This window comes from Leguminivora glycinivorella, chromosome Z (genome assembly GCF_023078275.1).
Source record: "Leguminivora glycinivorella isolate SPB_JAAS2020 chromosome Z, LegGlyc_1.1, whole genome shotgun sequence".
NCBI lineage: Eukaryota > Metazoa > Arthropoda > Insecta > Lepidoptera > Tortricidae > Leguminivora > Leguminivora glycinivorella.
In genome coordinates this window covers 5,177,366-5,198,386 of record NC_062998.1, presented here as the reverse complement: position 1 = coordinate 5,198,386, position 21,021 = coordinate 5,177,366, and the positions used below count along the sequence as shown (strand labels likewise).

Below are 21,021 nucleotides of genomic sequence, written 5' to 3'. Positions count from 1 at the left end.
AGATGAGTGAAGTAAAATCTATAGGTAGCTAGTGATGTGACATTTACCGTATCTAGAATTGGTACGTACCGCAATTCGTTGGCTTTTGATTAAACTAAAATATTTGTTGTTTGTCTGGAATCATCAAATTTATGCGTTTAACATTATATGATCAAGTATGTAACATCCAGAGGAAGGAATAATTTTCTGATAAATATTGAAATTCAAAACTTTTTTTTATCTATTTCAGCTGTCATCTGTCGAATACTACACCTTTTCCTCTTTTGTGTTAACTGTTAGTGTTATCTGTGACTTTTCTTTTGCGGCCGTGTATGTAGGAACTTGAATTATATTCACGGCTATTTGCAGGTGTTAAATGTGATGGTTTTTATAAAAGATTTACAAAATGGATGTGGTAGGCCTTCTAAATAATATACATGACAAATCGGATATGTTTGCGGTCAAGACCTGGACGGCGGAATGGACTAACAATTTTGAAGAAAACCAAGTACGTATTGATTTTCTTTGCGTTTCTTCATTAATTTGTGTAGATTTATGTATTTTTTTGCCTGTCTCGGCAAGTGGGATTTATCTTAACTTCTTTCGGATGCGGAAGTACGATTTCCTGGCCTTAGTTAGATAACAGTTGTAACAATAGATCTGATATCCTTGAAGTCAATGTAAGCAAATATTTTTTTGCGATAGGCCAAACAAAGGTTGATATACTAATGCAACATACAATTTGTCAACAACCGCAAACACTGCTTATAGTTTTCTCTCAATTTACTCCAAGATAGTTATGCTTATGCATAATTCAATATTAAATATATTCATGAGTAACTTAGTTTACAGAGTCAAGCACTGTTAAACTTAATATGTCATTTAAATTGAAACTAAGGTTAAAGGGCTGATTAAGATGTAATTGAAACCCAAGAACTTTGTTGCTGGTTATTTTTTTTTTATAAGTAGGTATAGACACCTAATTGAAACTTAGTTTTGGTTTCCTAATCCATACTAATATTATAAATGCGAAAGTAACTCTGTCTGTCTGTCTGTCTGTCTGTCTGTCTGTCTGTCTGTCTGTCTGTTACGCTTTCCCGCTTAAACCACGCAACCGATTTTGATGAAATTTGGAACAGACAATCTTTAGACCCTGAGACAGAACATAGGCTACTTTTTATTTCGAAAAAAAGGGATGAAGGGGTTGAAAAAGAGGTTGAAAGTTTGTATGGGATTTCTTAATTTTAAATGATAAAACCATGAAACTTTATATTTTAGCACTTGATAAGAAATCATTAAACATATATTTAAAGTCACATACAGGTCGAACGCGATTAATTTACATTATTTTTACCTTTAAAATAAACATGGTGGGAAATAAACATTAACTAAAAGCGGGTAGATTATATTTATTTGTCTACCCCGAACATTTATATAAATTAATATCGGGTAGTTTTGTGTTGTTTACATCTCCGGTGACATTTTGCTGGGACGTCAGTCTTCCGCGACCACGGCCAGTGCAACCTGGCCGAAACGTTGGGAAGAAAAGGTAAAAATAATGTTAATTAATTGCGTTCGACCTGTATGTGGCTTTAAATATGTGTACAAAGCGCGAGAACTTAAAGTGTTATATCATTAAACATCTTGATAAGGGATAGGGATAGGGATAGCGATAGGGATAGCGATAGGGATAGCGATAGGGAAAGCGATAGGGATAGCGATAGGGGTAGCGATAGCGATAGCGATAGCGTTAGCGATAGCGATACGGATACGGATAATATGGGTATCGTTAGAGGGATACGGATAATCGGTCGGCGGTCTCTTACAATCAATGTGCTCTAAGACGATCGTTGTTTGCTTGCTTGAAGATTACGTTTGCGATAAGTATAAGCAAAATGTAAAAAATTGTAAGGGATAATAGAAAAAAGTACTTTTTACCCACCGATCATAGTGTCGAAATACGGGCTATGTGGGATGTTTATAAAGGTTTCCCCAGCGTATATAGAATTACCTACGCTGTGGTCGATGTGTAATATTTCTACAATCATTGCAAGCAAAAGTATTATGTGCAATCGAAATAATCGCAGATAAATATACCTACAGAGAAACCTACGGTCCCTACGGATCCAAATGAAAATCATAATGAATACTTTTATTACGCGGGCGAAGCCGCGGGTAAAAGCTAGTAATTAAATAAAACTTTACTGGACCCTGTACCTACACATAGTCATAGTCAACTAATTAAAATCAGTTAAGTTAATATTATCAAAACATGTAATGTAGCAATATGAGATAATAATTTCAGCAACTAACTCTATGTTGCCTAAAGTTGAGATTTACAAAATAAATAAACATTGTAGTCTTTATTATATTATATTTCAATCCTTTGAACACAAGATAAATAGTGGGTGATGGTAATGGAGCAAATTCTCTGCTAAGTGGGCTCCCATAACATAAATAAAAATAAATAAAACTCTACTGACATCACAGACGTTTCAACACTTTTGACAACAACAATGATAAGACTTATATTATTATACTGTGCTTATATTGACCGGGATATAAACCGTGATTACCTTTTTGATTTTTATTTTAGTCCCGATATTTCGACGCAGTTGCATGCAATCCCGGTCAATATAAGTCTTATGAATTATTTAAAACTCTAACAAAAATGATTTTCGGGTTAAAGAATCATTTATTTCTCAAAAAGAAATTTACATTTCACTTATATGAGAAACACTTTGCTATTAATACAATTTGATGAATAAATTCACATCGTAGATAAGTTTTTAAATTTTACAAATGTTTGCTTCTACAAACTATGCATTATTATAATTATTAGAATAGAAGACATTAGAGTACTAAGTTAAGAGGTTTATACTTAAATAATAGCATGCACTAAAATTACATGTTTTGTAATTGAAGGATGTTTCATAAAATTTTATAAGTTTCAAATATTATTAAAAACATTCATAACATTAATTATATTTTTTAAAATGAGGTAGACATTCAATCGCAACGGGAGCGTTACACAAACAAGATGTACATAGTGAAACAATAATACAGTAGGTCAGTTATGAACTCAGTAGACTTTCATCATTTAAAGTGTAAAGTTTTAATTTATTTTTAAATATTTTAAACGTACGTGCGTTTTTTATAGTATCCGGTAATTTATTTTAAATTTATGATTTTAGATAATAAACAATATTTAATACTTCCTATACTAAAAATAATCCTCATTGACTTTGAAATTGAAGATGTTTAGGTAGGAAGCTTCTTTAACAGCTTTTTTAATGATTTATTAAGGTTTACCTACGATTAATGACATCGATACATTAAATATGTACAAGCGAATACACATAAAAGCATGGCGTCACAACCACTTAAAGGTAAACACGGCATGCATAAAAAACAAAAAACAACTACCCAGACTAATTGTGTCGCTTAACTTCATATTCATTTATTCAATGCAACCATGGTATTTTACAGAGGTGTTTACAGATTGTAGGTACAAACATGGACCCCACTAGGGTGTTACATTTTTACATATTATAAATAGTACAACAAAACAAAACAAAAACAACATGCACTTACAGCTAAGTTTGGTCATCTAGGAAGTCCTTCTCCTTCCTGGACCGTCCTTCAAAACTGGGTAAATCCATTCTGCTATAAGGTTGATTATGTTTCAGATCATATTATTTTTTTTATATATTCAACCTTAATGCATAATGGATTTACCCAGGTTTGAAGTTAAGCGACACAATTTTTGTAGTGTTGAACTTTCTTTAATACCATTGTAGTTTCAATATTTTACTATCTTGTGTTCTTTTTAAAGAAACTCAGGACTTAACTGGTCTCAATGTAACAGCAAGCTAGACTTAGCCATAGACAAAAGTAGACAACCACCTGAACCTTCTTCGTCTTCCGAGTTCTTCATCACAGTTGTTAGTTTATTGAGCATACAGTTGTCGTGTACGTGCGTGATGGGCTGATGGCATGACTCACTGGTCATTTGCCACGTAGAGTGTCCATCTACAAGTGGTTGGGTTCAAGTCTCTTGACAGGCGTGTGGTATGCATACCCGGCCATGACACACCAGTGGCGGCTGTTGAAAATTTCTGCTAGGCAACACCAAAGCAAAAAGAAACCTACCTTAACATTAGGTACTTTACTAGTAATCAATTTTAGGCAAGCCGGTGGGAATCGGCTTGTATGGACCAGCCGCTGCTGTGACACACACACATGACATGATAGATTTCGGACGGATAATCCTCCTCATCGTTTTCGATGACGGCGACCCTAAATAAGCCTTACGGACGTTTCCTTGCGTGTGCTTTAATGTGGCTGGCCAGGCCGAACTTGTTTTTAAATACTCGCTGGCGCGTGTGGCAATAAAGTTCGCCTGCGGAGTTCTACGTGTACACCTAGGAGGGGTCTCTCTTTTCGTAATTTGCGCTGTGCTTAATACCTAGAGAGGAAACTGGTTGTTTGTATGTTTTAGCGCTGAGTGAAATGTGGAGGGGATATCTGCGCATGGGGACGCATACCCTTCACCCTCTGTAATCCCCTGAGAGACCTATTTCTGATTTCTGCGCAAGAACTGTCAGCGCTAAAGTTATGTGCCGCCACTTGTAACTACTTTCATGGAATAAAAATTATGAATTTTCTATTATTAGTTAAAAACATTCATTACCTGTAGTCAGGCAACCTTACAATGAAACATTTATCTGATTGTTATCTATCCTTGTAAATGGGTACCAAAGTCCACAATTATAGTTATTCATGATAATAATAATGAAGTTAAATCACCGTTGTCTTAACGGATATAATTTAAATTAATCCCATACCTATTTGTAATATTAGATTTCCTGCCGAAACATAAGTTTTCATTGTGCTCTGATTTCAAGCAAAACTGTTTTTGACCAAAACTTAATTTTTCTTTTTAAACCGCAACCAAAACTTAAATTCAAGTAGAGACTAAATTGTTTTTCACCTTCTCATGCCAAGGACACGTGATTGTCAATTAGTATAATTTTGAAGATTATCAAACAAATCAGAATGGTTTACTTTCTATAAAACCTCTCCTGTCCTAAAAGACATTTTTTTATGCGATAGGAGGCAAACAAGCAAATGGTCGCCTGATGGTCAGCAATCGAATAGAATAGAATAGAATCTTATACTATTAAACGAGCAATTCTTGTATATTTATTTATTTATTTATTTATTTATTTATTTATTTATTTATTTATATATACCGACGATCTCGGAAACCGCTCTAACGATTTCGCTGAAATTTGTTTTGTGGGGGTTTTCGGGGGTGAAAAATCGATCTAGCGTAGCCTTAGATCCCGGAAAACGCGAATTTTCGAGTTTTCATGAGTTTTTCTTTCGCATTTGTAAACGTAAAATATGGTCCTTAATTTCGCCGCGCGCGCATCGTTTCCGCTTAGCTCAGTCGCACGAGGTCGGTCTAATGTACGCAGATAGATCGTAGGTGTCAGGGTTTCGAATCCCGGTCAGAAATTAAGTTTTTGTTTTTTGTCTTTTTTTTTTGTTTTTGTATTTATAAGAGTTTTTTTTTTATCTAAAGACGTGATATATTAAAATAGAACCGAGCGAAGCTCGGTCGCCCAGATATTAGACATTTATTCTTGAAAACAGGCAAGACAAAATACACATAATAACAACAAGACAGAAAGGTATGAAGTGGTACGAAATGTCCCCATCTCATCGTGTTGCTGGTGACTTCCACCTGCCATACATGGACACCCGAAACAACAGAAGGATTAGTGGCACCACTAACCCTTCTGTTGTTTCGGGTCACCTGCCTTTAATATGGGTGTACGCTCTTTTCTTGAAGGTTTGAAGGTCGTATGGGTCTGAAAATACCGCAGACGACAGTTCCTAATGTCCCTATGTATTATGCTTAGATCTTTAAAACTAAGCAACGGATTTTGATGCGGTTTTTTAAATAGAGTGAACCAAGAGAAATTATATATGTATAATACCCGTGCGAAGCCTTTGCGAGCCGATAGTTAATTCTTCTATAAAATGCACCTTTAATAAAAAATGGTCATTAGTGCATTTTAAACAGGAATGTAAGTATTTAAATATACGGGCGCAGCGGCAGAAAGTGCCGACATTTTGAAACGTAATAAACACAAAAAGTCTTGGCAAAGAATACCTTTTTGTACCTTTTGGCGTAAAAACTCTAGGTCCAGGGTGTCCCAGCGCGAACAAGTTGTTTACAGAAATCGCGAAGCGTCTGTTTGAGGTAACTGGTGACCGAAGAGCTGGCGACTTCCTCGCACAACGTATCAGCATTGCGATACAGCGAGGAAATGTCGCCAGCATCCTTAGTACAATGCCTCAAGGGCATAGCTGGGCACCGTTAATCAAATAGTTAACTTCGATAATCGCTAATCCGTTACTATAAAAGTTAACTTCGTTAATCGTTAAAGCGATACATTTCAACAAATTTAACGGAAGTTAAAGTTAATCGATAATCCGTTTATTACTATAAAAAAAAATTTACTGTTGCTAGTTGCATCAGTTATCAAATCTGTTACAAAATCCCAGCTGCCAATTGGTAAAAGCGAAATGTTAATAAATATTGTTCTCTTTGGACTTATAACGACGTTGGTTCGGTAAATTCTAGGTTTTATATGTTTTATTGGGTCAATTATGCGGTCGTAGTCATGGTGCGTAGGTTCCTCCGATTGAGACACCTCTAATCGAAGTTGTGATCCACGGTAACTTGGTAGATAGCGCGGCCCGCCGAACTCTGCACTCTGGCTTGATAATTACACGCGATTTGTGTGATTTACATTTTATTTCGCAGTTAGTGATGGGTGCAGCAGGACTAATAAACTTTAGCAGGTCTCGAACAAGTGATCCTAAGGCACCAATTTGTCTGTAGACTGAATTTATGTGAAAATTCTAGGTTTCCCCATACTCCGGGCTTTTACAGTAGCGGTCAGAACAAGTTTTACTCGGCGCGTGCGGAACTGGATTTACGATTAACGGACTCGAAGAAATTTAACTGAAGTTAACGAATCCGTTAACATTTTTTAAAGTTAACTTAAAAGTTAATCCGTTAACCAAAATGTTAACTTCGTTAATTAACGATTAACGGATTAACGAGTTAATGCCCAGCTATGCTCAAGGGCCTATTTTAGACATTAGCTAGCTTTTAAGTTTAGTCTTAGTTTCTTATATAATTACGTAAATATGTTCATGTAAATAAACATTGTTTACCTAATATACGGATGTACTCGCGTTAATATATCGTTTGGTGACATGTTTCTCTAGCCGCCGCGAGCTCATGCCTTTTGATGAGTCTCCATGAATTAACGTGAGTACATAACATCTACAGTGTAAGTACAAAAAGAGATGAATCATTGATCAAATTGATACAAAGATCATTGGTCAGAGAAAACTGGTTTGATCTTTGTTTAGATACACTGGCAACCAAAGTCCATATAGGGAAAATAGTGGAGCCCCTTATAAAGGTTAGTTTAACCTATAGATACTGTTGTGATATGAATTTACTGAGCAATTTATTGGCATCGTGCGTTGTTGGCCCATATTCTCAACTTGGTGTGTATTAAAATTGTCAAATATGAATATTAGCGCCATCTAGTTGACCATATATTTTTCTTGACGATTCAGAGGTACGTTTTTTCTTAGACTTTCTACCTATACCAGGGGCGGCTCACTCCGCGATTCTATCGCCGCGCCACAAGTACATGCCTGGGGCCGCGAGTTCACGGCCCATTCAGTGGCCACGACCTTCGCGCGGCGCATTAGAATTCAATGTCGGCTGCTCGCGTGCGTTCCGTTTGTTAATGTTGGTAAGAATTTAGAAAGGCGGCATTTTGTGAATATCAAAGGAGTGAGCCTTCTGTACTTGTACTATTATATATTCTGTGCCTATACGGAGTTATATATTATGTCTTTGTCGATACGTTTGTAATAACTAATAAGCCATGTATTAATGTGTATAGTAAGTACATAAATGGTACATAAAGTCTTTATATTTCTTGGTAAAGTATATGCTCACCCACGTTGGTGATTAAAGTTATCAATGTTATCATCAATCATGTCAAATAAGTTAATACTTATTAAGAAACTGGTCAAACCCTTTGGTTTCTTAATAACTAATAGATAGATAGATACATTTATTGGTACTAATCATACACCGTCAAACACTGTTACAATTATGTAAAAAATAAATTAAAAAAAATACAATCTTTCATAACAATAACTATTCCTTAACGGAAATTAAATGTCTAGTAATCTAGAGGTAGACAGACAAATTGACGAAACCTAGTGCCGGATGGAGATTGGCACAGTAACTTTATATATAGGTAGTTTCAACTCAGTTGAGGCCACGCACACTATAACACTGTCATGTAAAGACAACGAGATTTTGAAATTAGTGTTCTTACCGTGTACCGACTGCAGATTCAACAGTGAATTGCAAGAAAGACCAAAAAGTTTCTATTATTTTGTTAAGAATTACGTCTATAGAATAATTTTCAAACAAAGCAGAAAATAAAATATCTCGTATGTGATTAATTAATTGTCAGATTATGATTGTAATATTAATCGTAGAAATCAAAGATATTTTATTAGATTGCCTTATTTTATCATCGTAGCTGTTAAAATGGTGTTTACCTATTTTTTCATTAGGTACTTATTAGCAGACATAGAAGTCGCAGTAGCAATACGTCAATTAACATAGGGACATCCTTCCGATACAAAATATATCGATAGCTGAATAATTATTTGGAAGTGAAATTTCATATGAGCTATAAAGTTCACCGGATAATACCATTACTGCTTTTAATACCATTAATGATAAGTCTATCAATAAATAATAATATTTTTCAAAAATATATTGATAGTTTTTTTACATTCACTCACTCATTTCATTCATTCATTTTTTTGCAATCAGTACTAATCTTCATTTAGCTGTGTGTGGTATCATTCACTTCAACCTCCGTGGAATTACCTATACCTAGTTCAGCTCCCCCGTCACCACCGGTTTTTAAACCTGCTTGCTGTATGTAATAGGTAGGTCTTAAAATCGTTTAGGGCTAAAGTAAACCTCGTTTACATATATATGCTACGATTAAAAACATGGTCATAGGCATAGGAGCTTAGCCTTTTTCGCAATATGCGCGCGCCGGTTGCAACAGATGAAAAGTGCCCGCAAGGACGAAGCGCTGTCGGCAGTTTAGCGCGCGTTCCTTTTTCAAACGGATGGTTTTACTTTTGCCGCGTAAATGCGATAATAACGCAAGTTCGATATTTAAAGTCACTGACTGGTTTGAATGAATACCAACTCGTTTTTTTTTAAATTACTTATGCCTTCTAAAGTTGCTGGCCGCTTTTTATGCATCCAGAAAAATAGTGTGGGGTAGATTTAAAACCTTCGCGGTGTTCAAAGTTTTTTCTTAGTGATTTTGGCTATTATGGATCCACGAAGTGGTGTTATTTTCAAATGTAAAGTTCTGCTATTTGGATATTATGTTGTGTTAAATGTGTTAGACATGTATTTTGAAAATTGGCTGAGTTATTTGAAAATGGATACTATTACTGTGGTATGTTATTTGCGCTTCGGTAGATGTGATCGAAATTTAAGACTATTTTTGTTGATGTTTTGGTGTCAAAACATAAGCCACATTCGTTATTGCAATATGCGCCGATGCTTAAGGCTGCTTTCAAAAAAAACGTCAAAAGAATGTAAAATTGATAGTTTTAGTCGGTGAAATACTACACTTTCCGTTATCCAATAGATTTATTTAATTCAAGTTCCAGTTAGAGCATCTTATTATCTTGATTTTTATAAGACTGGATTTTTGAAAACTAACTCACTAAATTAATTATGAATTTTTCTCTTATGCACGTTTAGAAAAACGCACGTATAGAGCTGAATCAGTCGATCTTATTTGTAAAATTTGGACAATTTTTAATATTAAAACGGGTAAATTTATAATTCGTATATCCTGTACCACAATCATTTCAGACTAGATTTTTATTTTAAGTTTTTGAAAAAGAGTAAACTAGCCTAAGGCGAATTCAATTTTTTTCAGAAATTACCTAAAATTAAGTGACAATTTCTTTGAAAATCTACATCACATCGAAGTAAGTTTTGTACTAAATTAATCTGCAACCTTTATTTAAATTGCTGTTATGCCTTAGTGATTATAAATTGATATTATTGATTTTTGCCAATTTTTTGAAAACGAGCCTTCACCGGTACAATTATTACCACTTTTGGACATTTTCTCATATTTTGTTAGACCAAATAGAAAAAGTCCTATAATGTGATATATATTTATAAACTACTCGCAAAGCCCCTTAATTTGATACCACACACGGTATGATCGAGCGCTCGGTTGCGATTTCACTATTTTTAACACGAAAGCCCTCTTAACAAATAACACTTAGGATATTGCACATAACATAACATAATTAAGACTTTATGACTGTGATTTACCTTTTACTTAACTAGCTAATTACTTAGCAACAAGTGTACTTCCTGTAATTTTGTACTAAATATCTTTCTACAACCGGATTGGCGTTGGCGGTAGTGACTCGTCCTGGGTTCGAACCCCGGTAAGAGCATTTATTTGTGTGATGAACACAGATATTTGTCCCTGAGTTATGGATATTTTCCTTGATATTTTCGCCTAGCGCCCATAGTACAAGCTTTGCCGCACTTATTGTCTAAACAATATATTATTTTTCGACAGTGATGTTTCGCAAGTACGACATCGAAAATATTAAAATATTTTGGCTCGTTGGGTGGACGACATTCGAAAAACTGAGGGGCACTTCTGGATGAGATTAGCCCAGGACTCCCGATAAGTGGCGTACACGAAGGGAGGCCTATGCTCAGCAGTGGGCGATTAATGGCTGAAATGATGATGATGATGAAAGTATTTTTACTATGGCGTGTGTGGGCCTAAACGAGAATAAATGGACGCAAACTAGCACAACGACCCTATATATTTTCTGTCCATTTATCTCTATATTACATACACGTTATCAGATGACACGTGTTGCATAGAGACATGTTTTGCTACATCGTTGTTTGTTGCGACATGACAATTGTCGCTAAACTAAACTACTCTTATATGTGACTTTCCGGCGGCTAAGAGTCCTTGAAGGGCCATTTTGTCAGGATTTCTGGTGAAATATTAGATAGAAAAGACATTACATGTTATATTGTGATTACACTATTCGTCCGGTCGTTATCAAATGTATGGAGTTTGCTTTTTGTATGTACGGTAATGGAATTTTAGTTACTTCTAGCTCACTTATACTGGACAGCTATTAAAATAACAATATTACCTATATAAATCGCTCATTAAAACTCAGAAGGGATTGTATCTGGCCCGCGCCACCGGTCCTTCAAAATGTGTGTGAATATGATCAGTACTGTGATAATAACCTAACCACAAAATTAAAATTTTGAAAAAACCCCCGACCGTGACATAGTGGACCGATTTTCATGAAACATGGCTAAGAACACTCCCGACTAACTCAGCTTTCAGACAAAAAAAAAACTAAATCAAAATCGGTTCATCCGTTCGGGAGCTACGATGCCACAGACAGACACACACACAGACAGACAAACAGACAGACAGACAGACAGACAGACAGACGGACAGACAGACAGACACGTCAAACTTATAACACCCCTTCGTTTTTGCGTCGGGGGTTAAAAATGCATTTTTGATGTAAATCTAACCCCCAGTGAAAAAGTTTGCTCACCACTGTATGCTGTACAGTACAATTTATTACTTCTGACATTATTTCATTATGAAGGGTTAACATTTCGTTAAACTACACCCAATTATATTTATCTTATCACGAAGTTGCGTAGTACATAATGTGATCTGAGAAGTAACGATATTGTTATTGATCTCGTAATATCAGATTATGTCCTAGTGATTAGATAATGTTCGATCGATATGTTCGTAATAAGTATATAATCGGCCTAAGGCTACTTAGGGTGGAACCACAGTATAATAAAGAGTATTATCATATAGTATGGCCACTCCCGCTCCCCGCTGAAAGAGCCGCCCACCCTCTCTCGGTTACCTCACAGTTACCGTCTGTCAAAAACGCGAACAGTCGACCTGTCATATGTCACTCATACAAGCATAGTACGCGTTCACCTACACGAGCTTAGACTGTGTGCTAGGAATGCGCCTCTTTCTTTCTTGTATATTTAATCGCCAGTGTCCGAGGTGTGGTGGAACCAAGCTAAGCAGATATTTTGATAGCACAGAAACTATAAACGACTTAGATTCATAGAAGTTTGCCGTTTAAAATAATACTTGCACAGACTATGATGTTTTTTTACACATATGGCACTTCGATAAATAATGTAAAACATGAAAAAAAGATTGCTCAAAATTACCCATCAGTCGAGATTGTCCCCCTGCTTTTATATATGTGGGTGTGTTTATTAAAACGTCCCACTTTGTCGGTGACCATTAAGGCGAGATTTACTTGTATCTTTATATGAATAAACTGACAAAGCGGCTTTATAGCAATCAATGAAGTGGGACGTTTTCCCTTGCACAATCACATATCTAAATATATTTATTAATAGAATTGCCTCGTTTTTCGACTACTTAACGAGCACAGTTAAAATAAAAGTAAGAGTTTAAACATTTCTAAATGACAGTAAAATAATAAATAAATTACCTTTAACGAAGTAAAATGGCCATATAGATATTTTATAGGCTTAAACTGCACTAATGAAGGTATTTTAATAATTATTAATTATTCATTTCATGTTGACCGCATTATGAATCATCATTAACAATGCCCTGTATTCAGTCCACGATAGCTCATAACTTGGTATATTAAATTATTGTTCGTATATAAATGAGTTATATGCGAGAGATATATAGAATTGCAAATGAGGGCTTAGTTTTTGCGTCTGGACGCATCTGTATACTATACATTATACATATGTACATATAATAACACACAATAGTACACACTTGTGACATGGCGACGGACCGGACTACGTGACATCGAACAGGACTTGTTTCGCTAAATGTGGATGGTCTAAGTTGTGCTGACACGGTCACAATCCATGAGTACGACGAAATGTTACAAGTGTAGACGCATGGTGGCGAACTAGACTGCTGCGTGGCGTGGCACGCGCGATTGTTAAGCTAGGAACATACTACGCGGACGTCCGTCGTCGCGCGACCGCGGACGCGGATCTGGACAATGAATATACGCTTAACCGTACAAACTATCGGTCGACGGTCGTGGACGCGGCCTTGAGCGCATGGACGTCCGATCGAAATCTGGCTCGCTGGATGTTTTGGTCAGCCGAAGCCACGTCCCGAAGTCCGTGCACACTGATCGGTCGCGGTCGCGGTCGCTCGACGGCGGACGTCCGCGTAGTATGTTCCTAGCTTTATTCTTCCTTCCAATAATTGCTAGGGACGCACCGCCAGGACACGTCTTGACGTGATCCACTTCTATCCCGTGTCTGTCCCATGTCTGTATCTGTGTCATCTGGCGTACTTCGACACTTGTCAAAAATGCAAGTGTGGACGTGTCCTGGTTACGCGGACCTGCTCCTGGATGGTTCGGCTGGTCATGGATCGGCTCGAAACACGTAACTTTAATGCGTGACAGTACACAGATCAGCGTCCACATTGGGACTGGTTAGTAGGTCGTAACCTCATACATTGTCCTGACAGTTATCCTGTGTCCGGGAGTTTCTTCCAGTGTTCGGAATGGATTGTGCCGTACTGCAGCTAGTAACAAATAATGTAGGTCACGGGATAATGTTGGGTAAATTGTCACAACTGTGGACCCAGCTTAAAAAGATCTTTTCACCACACCAACTGGTAATGGTTCTCTGCGGCTCAGCCCATTCATTACTTTGTGCTAATGTTAAGAAATGTAATAATTCATTTGAATTTAGTCAAGTAGACTCTGTAAATATTGTTAAAACATTCAAGTCACTCAATTTAAAGAAAACGGAAGACTTATGGGGAACATCAGTTAAAGCAATTAGTCATGTCATAGATATAATAGCACCTTACTTGGCCGTAATATATAATATTTCAATTTCACAAGGCACCTTTCCAGATCTTATGAAATGTAGCAAAGTCATACCGCTTTTTAAATCGGGTGATTCGAGTGATATAACCAATTTCCGTCCCATATCAATACTTCCTGTTCTAAGTAAAGTCTTTGAGAAGCTAATGTTAAATGATCTACTGGGACACTTCAATAGACATAGATTACTTACAAGCAAACAGTTCGGTTTCACAAGGGGCCGTTCCACGACCGATGCTGCTTCGGTACTCATTAAACATATATATAATATTTGGGAAAATTCTTGTGATGCAATTGGCATATTTTGTGATCTTTCAAAAGCCTTTGATTGTGTGGATCATGGAACGCTCATTTTGAAATTAGAACACTATGGTTTGTCTATAAATGCCCTAAACTTTATGTCTTCTTACCTTAGCAATAGAACACAAACAGTAGTTGTTAACAAAACTCGCTCTAGCGGGACTGTTGTCCAATTAGGAGTGCCACAAGGCTCAATTTTAGGTCCATTCCTGTTTTTGGTTTATATAAATGATTTGCCATGTATAGTAAAAAACTTTTGTGAAATAGTACTTTTTGCTGATGATACATCACTGCTTTTTAATGTTGACCGAAAATCTACGGATTACAATGTAATTAATAGCACGTTAGCTGATGTACTGCAGTGGTTTACTGTCAACAATTTACTTCTTAATTCTAAGAAAACCAAATGTATTCGATTCTCTCTGCCGAATGTTAAACCAATCGATACAAAAATACTTTTGAATGATGAATGCTTAGAGATGGTAGATACAACACTGTTCCTTGGCTTAACATTGGACAAAAATCTACAATGGAGTCCTCATATAAGGAAACTAGCAAGCAAATTAAGTTCAGCCGCATACGCCGTTAGGAGAATCAGGCAGCTGACTAATGTTGAGACAGCTCGCCTAGTGTATCATAGTTATTTTCACAGTGTAATGTCATACGGTATTCTGGTTTGGGGCAAAGCAGCTGACATACAGACTATCTTTGTATTACAAAAGAGAGCCATTCGTTCTATTTACAACTTAGGAACACGTGAATCAGTAAGAGAACTCTTCAAAGAAATTAATATCTTAACTGTAGCTTCCCAATACATTTATGATAGTATAATTTATGTTGTTAAGAATTTAGACTGTTTCACTAAGAATTCTGATATCCATAATTATAACACTAGAAACAAAAATAAGCTTGCCATAAAGAAGTTTCGTGTCCGTAAAGTACAGAAGTCATTTGTTGGGCAATGCATTCATTTTTATAATAAGTTACCTGACACTGCTTTGAGATTACCCTCCCAGCTCTTAAGAACTACTTAAAAAAATCATTGATGTTAAAGGCTTATTACAGAGTCGAGGACTATTTGACAGACAAACATGCATGGCCCGAACCAGAAACTACAAAAAACGAATAGCAATTAAAATAATTGTATTATGTATAGAGGACACAGTTCAGATAAGAAAGCACATCAAATATTTTATATTTTATGTTGTGTAGGTAAATTACATATTTAATGATATTGAGATTCATATTATCTTTTTCTTCTGTGACAATTTGATATGTTTTCTCTGAAGAAGAACGACGTATTATTAAGCAATAATATAATTTATTGAAATTAATTTCCATAGAGTACCTAGTCTGTTCATATTCTTTGATGAATACTTTTGCATGTTAAATTGTATCTTGTTATTTAATGCATGTTAGTTATAAGATGTAATGTTTTGAAAAGAAGTTGCCCGCCGAGTTTCTTGCCGGTCCCATAGTGGATACCCCCCTCCCAACTGAGGGGGGACTGAAATCTTCTCGAGGCTGAGGCGTAGGGTTAGAGCCGGCGTAGCTTTATTTGACGTTCATATGCGCATTGTAATATGCCTACTTGAAAAATAAATATTTCATTTTCATTTTCATTTTTCATTTGCTATTCGAAAACAGATAGCAAAATTGCATTTTATCCACAAGAGTGCAAAGTATTTTCATACAAATTTTAACTTGATGTCTTGAGCTGGCTGGTAGAATTTACCTATAAATAATGATTTTGAATCATAAATAATGAATTGATGGATTCATAAAAAACAGATTATAAAACAAATACACCTTAAATTAAACACAAACACACACAAATCAGTCCTAATATCTAAAATTTCCCTTATAAACTAAACTACAAAATAAAATCCCCCAAATCCGATCCCTGCGGAAGAGTGCCCATAATGCTGGCCACATTTCCCCGCTGGATGGCAATGCCAATCCTCTGTCCCAGGAATGAACCAGCCCTGTTTTATAGTCAGTATTTTGTGGCAAAGTTTGTTTACGAAAGTTAAAACCGTCTTGAAACCGTCGCAACGTTCAAGATTCCACTTTTTGAACTACTCGCTACGCTCGCGGCTCAATATTGGAATCTTTCGCTTGCTCGGGTATCAATATTGGCGTGCGGTTAAACAACAACTTGTTAAACGTCCTCAAAAAACCTCTTCCTCCTCAAAAAGGGGGGCTTAAAATCACTGCGCTCTGAGCGATACTACTGGTAAAATAACCTAACCTAACCACAAAATTAAAATTTTGAAAAACCCCCGACCGATAGACCGATTTTCATGAAACATGGCTAAGAACACTCCCGACTAATTCAGCTTTCAGACAAAAAAAACTAAATCTAAATCGGTTCATCCGTTCGGGAGCTACGATGCCACAGAGAGACACACACACAGACAGACAGACAGACAGACAGACAGACAGACAGACAGACGGACGGACGGACGGACGGATAACACCCCGGATAATATCCTCTAATTATATTTAAAAAATTAATAGTTTAAAAAACACTATAAAACACGCTTTTATAAATGCACGTAAAAGCCAAAAATAAATTATGGATCGTTCAAGTTGTCTCTATTTGTGAGCTGAAGTTTAAAAACTATGTGCTTTTAATTATAATATTTGATTGTAAAAGCGTGGGGCGCTGGAACAGGAAAGACTTTTTGTATAACCACAGAATATATAAGTATAACTTGCTGATAAATCAAATTATGCTATGTTACGGGAAGGAGGTTACACAGATTGACGCGCTAACTGGAGTTGCAGCATGACTAGTAGGTTCTACATTAAACAGTCAAATCAATTAAAAGTCAGTGTTCAAATTAGGTACCAGTTTGTCGAACTCAGACAAAATATGCGCTAGTAGCGAGGAGAGTCGACAGTCACCGACACTTAGAACGCCGCTTTTTTCCGGTAATCAAAGTACAAAAGGGGAAAGTGTCTACAGTGACAGGATGTAGAGTTCTTGTTCGTGGACGAGATATCTTTGGTTCTCTTTGGTAACCCTTAGGCGGCATATGTAAACGTTATGTTCTTATGCAACTTCATTCGCCAGGAAGTTCGAATTAGTATTTGTTTACAAGAAAGTCTTTACTGTTCCAGCGCCCCACGCTTTTACAATCAAATATTATAATTAAAAGCACATAGTTTTTAAACTTCAGCTCACAAATAGAGACAACTTGAACGATCCATAATTTATTTTTGGCTTTTACGTGCATTTATAAAAGCGTGTTTTATAGTGTTTTTTAAACTATTAATTTATTTTATACTTTTTAGTCATTAACACTTTCGCTACCAAGAACCCGACTGTCGGGCACACCGCTCGTAGAAGCGTAGCCGATTACATGGGTTTCCCCGTATGTAGCGAAAATGTCGTAGCGCCGCGTAGAAGCCCGGTTTCGAAAGTGTTAATAATGAAATAAATACCTTTTAACATTTATACATAAAATTATTTCAAGTAGGCGGATTTTACATGCCATTTGTGGCTTAACGTGTACTTATTGCTAATTGCTACTTAATAATAACTAGCGGCTACCTTCTTATTACGGTATTATCATAAAAATGTTTATACCTAATAAGTTATCCGTAAAAGATAGACAATATAGACATGTGCCATCGCGGACTTTTTGAAGACATTAGAGAGACATACTTTCGCCATACATTGTTTTGAAGCTCTCAGCTAGTGGGATTTTGTTTGACTCGATTAGAAAATATTGTCACATTTCAACTAATTCAAACAAAATTTAAGTATTTCTTTTTTGCCGAGCCCCCCTTTATTTGCACTTAAGGGTCACAGGAAAACCATTACCCAACTTATTTTAAATACAACGTTGATCTTTATTTTATGCCCGCCCGAACCCCCCTTTGTTTGCTCTGAAAGGTCACAAGAAAACGCTAACCCAACTTATTTTAAATACTACGTTAATTTTTCTTTTATGCGGGGGCTTCGCCCCCCGAGCCCCCCTTTTCTTTACTCTTAAGGGTAACAAGAAAACCCTAACCCAACTTATTTTAAATACAACGTTTATCTTTCTTTTATGCGGGGGGCTTCGCCCCCCGAGCCCCCCTTTGTTTGCTCTTAAAGGTCACAAGAAAACACTAACCCAACTTATCTTAAATACTACGTTGATCTTTCTTTCATGCGGGGGCTTCGCCCCCCGAGCCCCCCTTTGTTTGCTCTTAAAGGTCACAAGAAAACCCTAACCCAACTTATTTTAAATACTACGTTGATCTTTCTTTTATGCGGGGGGCTTTGCCCCCCGAGCCCCCCTTTTCGTTACTCTTAAGGGTCACAAGAAAACCCTAAACCAACTTATTTAAAATACAACGTTGATATTTCTTTCATGCGGGGGGCTTCGCCCCCGAGCCCCCTTTGTTTGCTCTTAAAGGTCACAAGAAAACGCTAACCCAACTTATTTTAAATACTACGTTAATCTTTCTTTTATGCTGGGGCTTCGCCCCCGAGCCCCCCTTTTCGTTACTCTTAAGGATCACAAGAAAACCCTAACCCAACTTATTTTAAATACTACGTTGATCTTTCTTTCATGCGGGGGGCTTCGCCCCCGAGCCCCCTTTGTTTACTCTTAAAGGTCACAAGAAAACGCTAACCCAACTTATCTTAAATACTACGTTGATCTTTCTTTCATGCGGGGGCTTCGCCCCCCGAGCCCCCCTTTGTTTGCTCTTAAAGGTCACAAGAAAACGCTAACCCAACTTATTTTAAATACTACGTTAATCTTTCTTTTATGCGGGGGCTTCGCCCCCGAGCCCCCCTTTGTTTACTCTTAAAGGTCACAAGAAAACGCTAACCCAACTTATCTTAAATACTACGTTGATCTTTCTTTCATGCGGGGGGCTTCGCCCTCCGAGCCCCCCTTTTCTTTACTCTTAAGGAACACAAGAAAACCCTAAACCAACTTATTTTAAATACAACGTTGATCTTTCTTTCATGCGGGGGCTTCGCCCCCGAGCCCCTTTTTTGCTCTTATATGTCACAAGAAAACGCTAACCCAACTTATCTTAAATACTACGTTGATCTTTCTTTCATGCGGGGGGCTTCGCCCCCCGAGCCCCCCTTTGTTTGCTCTTAAAGGTCACAAGAAAACGCTAACCTAACTTATCTTAAATACTACGTTGATTTTTCTTTCATGCGGGGGGCTTCGCCCCCCGAGCCCCCCTTTGTTTGCTCTTAAATGTCACAAGAAAACGCTAACCCAACTTATCTTAAATACTACGTTGATCTTTCTTTCATGCGGGGGGCTTCGCCCCCCGAGCCCCCCTTTGTTTGCTCTTAAAGGTCACAAGAAAACGCTAACCCAACTTATCTTAAATACTACGTTGATCTTTCTTTCATGCGGGGGCTTCGCCCCCGAGCCCCCCCTTTGTTTGCTCTTATATGTCACAAGAAAACGCTAACCCAACTTATCTTAAATACTACGTTGATCTTTCTTTCATGCGGGGGGCTTCGCCCCCCGAGCCCCCCTTTGTTTGCTCTTAAAGGTCACAAGAAAACGCTAACCTAACTTATCTTAAATACTACGTTGATTTTTCTTTCATGCGGGGGGCTTCGCCCCCCGAGCCCCCCTTTGTTTGCTCTTAAATGTCACAAGAAAACGCTAACCCAACTTATCTTAAATACTACGTTGATCTTTCTTTCATGCGGGGGCTTCGCCCCCGAGCCCCCTTTGTTTGCTCTTAAAGGTCACAAGAAAACGCTAACCCAACTTATTCTAAATACAACGTTGATCTTTCTTTCATGCGGGGCTTCGCCCCCGAGCCCCCTTTGTTTGCTCTTAAAGGTCACAAGAAAACACTAACCCAACTTATCTTAAATACTACGTTGATCTTTCTTTCATGCGGGGGCTTCGCCCCCGAGCCCCCTTTGTTTGCTCTTAAAGGTCACAAGAAAACCCTAACCCAACTTATTTTAAATACTACGTTGATCTTTCTTTTATGCGGGGGGCTTTGCCCCCCGAGCCCCCCTTTTCGTTACTCTTAAGGGTCACAAGAAAACCCTAAACCAACTTATTTAAAATACAACGTTGATATTTCATTCATGCGGGGGCTTCGCCCCCCGAGCCCCCCTTTGTTTGCTCTTAAAGGTCACAAGAAAACGCTAACCCAACTTATTTTAAATACTACGTTAATCTTTCTTTTATGCTGGGGGCTTCGCCCCCCGAGCCCCCCTTTTCGTTACTCTTAAGGATCACAAGAAAACCCTAACCCAACTTATTTTAAATACTACGTTGATCTTTCTTTCATGCGGGGGCTTCGCCCCCCGAGCCCCCCTTTGTTTGCTCTTAAAGGTCACAAGAAAACGCTAACCCAACTTATTTAAAATACAACGTTGATCTTTCTTTTATGCGGGGGGCTTCGCCCCCCGAGCCCCCCTTTGTTTACTCTTAAAGGTCACAAGAAAACGCTAACCCAACTTATCTTAAATACTACGTTGATCTTTCTTTCATGCGGGGGGCTTCGCCCCCCGAGCCCCCCTTTGTTTGCTCTTAAAGGTCACAAGAAAACGCTAACCCAACTTATTTTAAATACTACGTTAATCTTTCTTTTATGCGGGGGGCTTCGCCCCCCGAGCCCCCCTTTGTTTACTCT

The 21,021-nt window shown here is 37.4% G+C and overlaps 1 protein-coding gene across 5 annotated transcripts in view; it reads left to right on the top strand.

Annotated features, from left to right (window-relative positions):
- The first annotated feature begins 304 nt into the window (after positions 1 to 304).
- Positions 305 to 21,021, top strand: part of LOC125241646 (neuropathy target esterase sws) — an 80,445-nt gene continuing 59,728 nt past the window's right edge. For all 5 annotated transcript variants that reach the window (XM_048150214.1, XM_048150213.1, XM_048150216.1 and 2 more), the window contains exon 1: positions 305 to 487. In XM_048150214.1, coding sequence (XP_048006171.1) covers positions 386 to 487 — 102 coding nt within the window. In that variant the 5' untranslated portion in view covers positions 305 to 385. The remainder of the gene's footprint in view (positions 488 to 21,021) is intronic.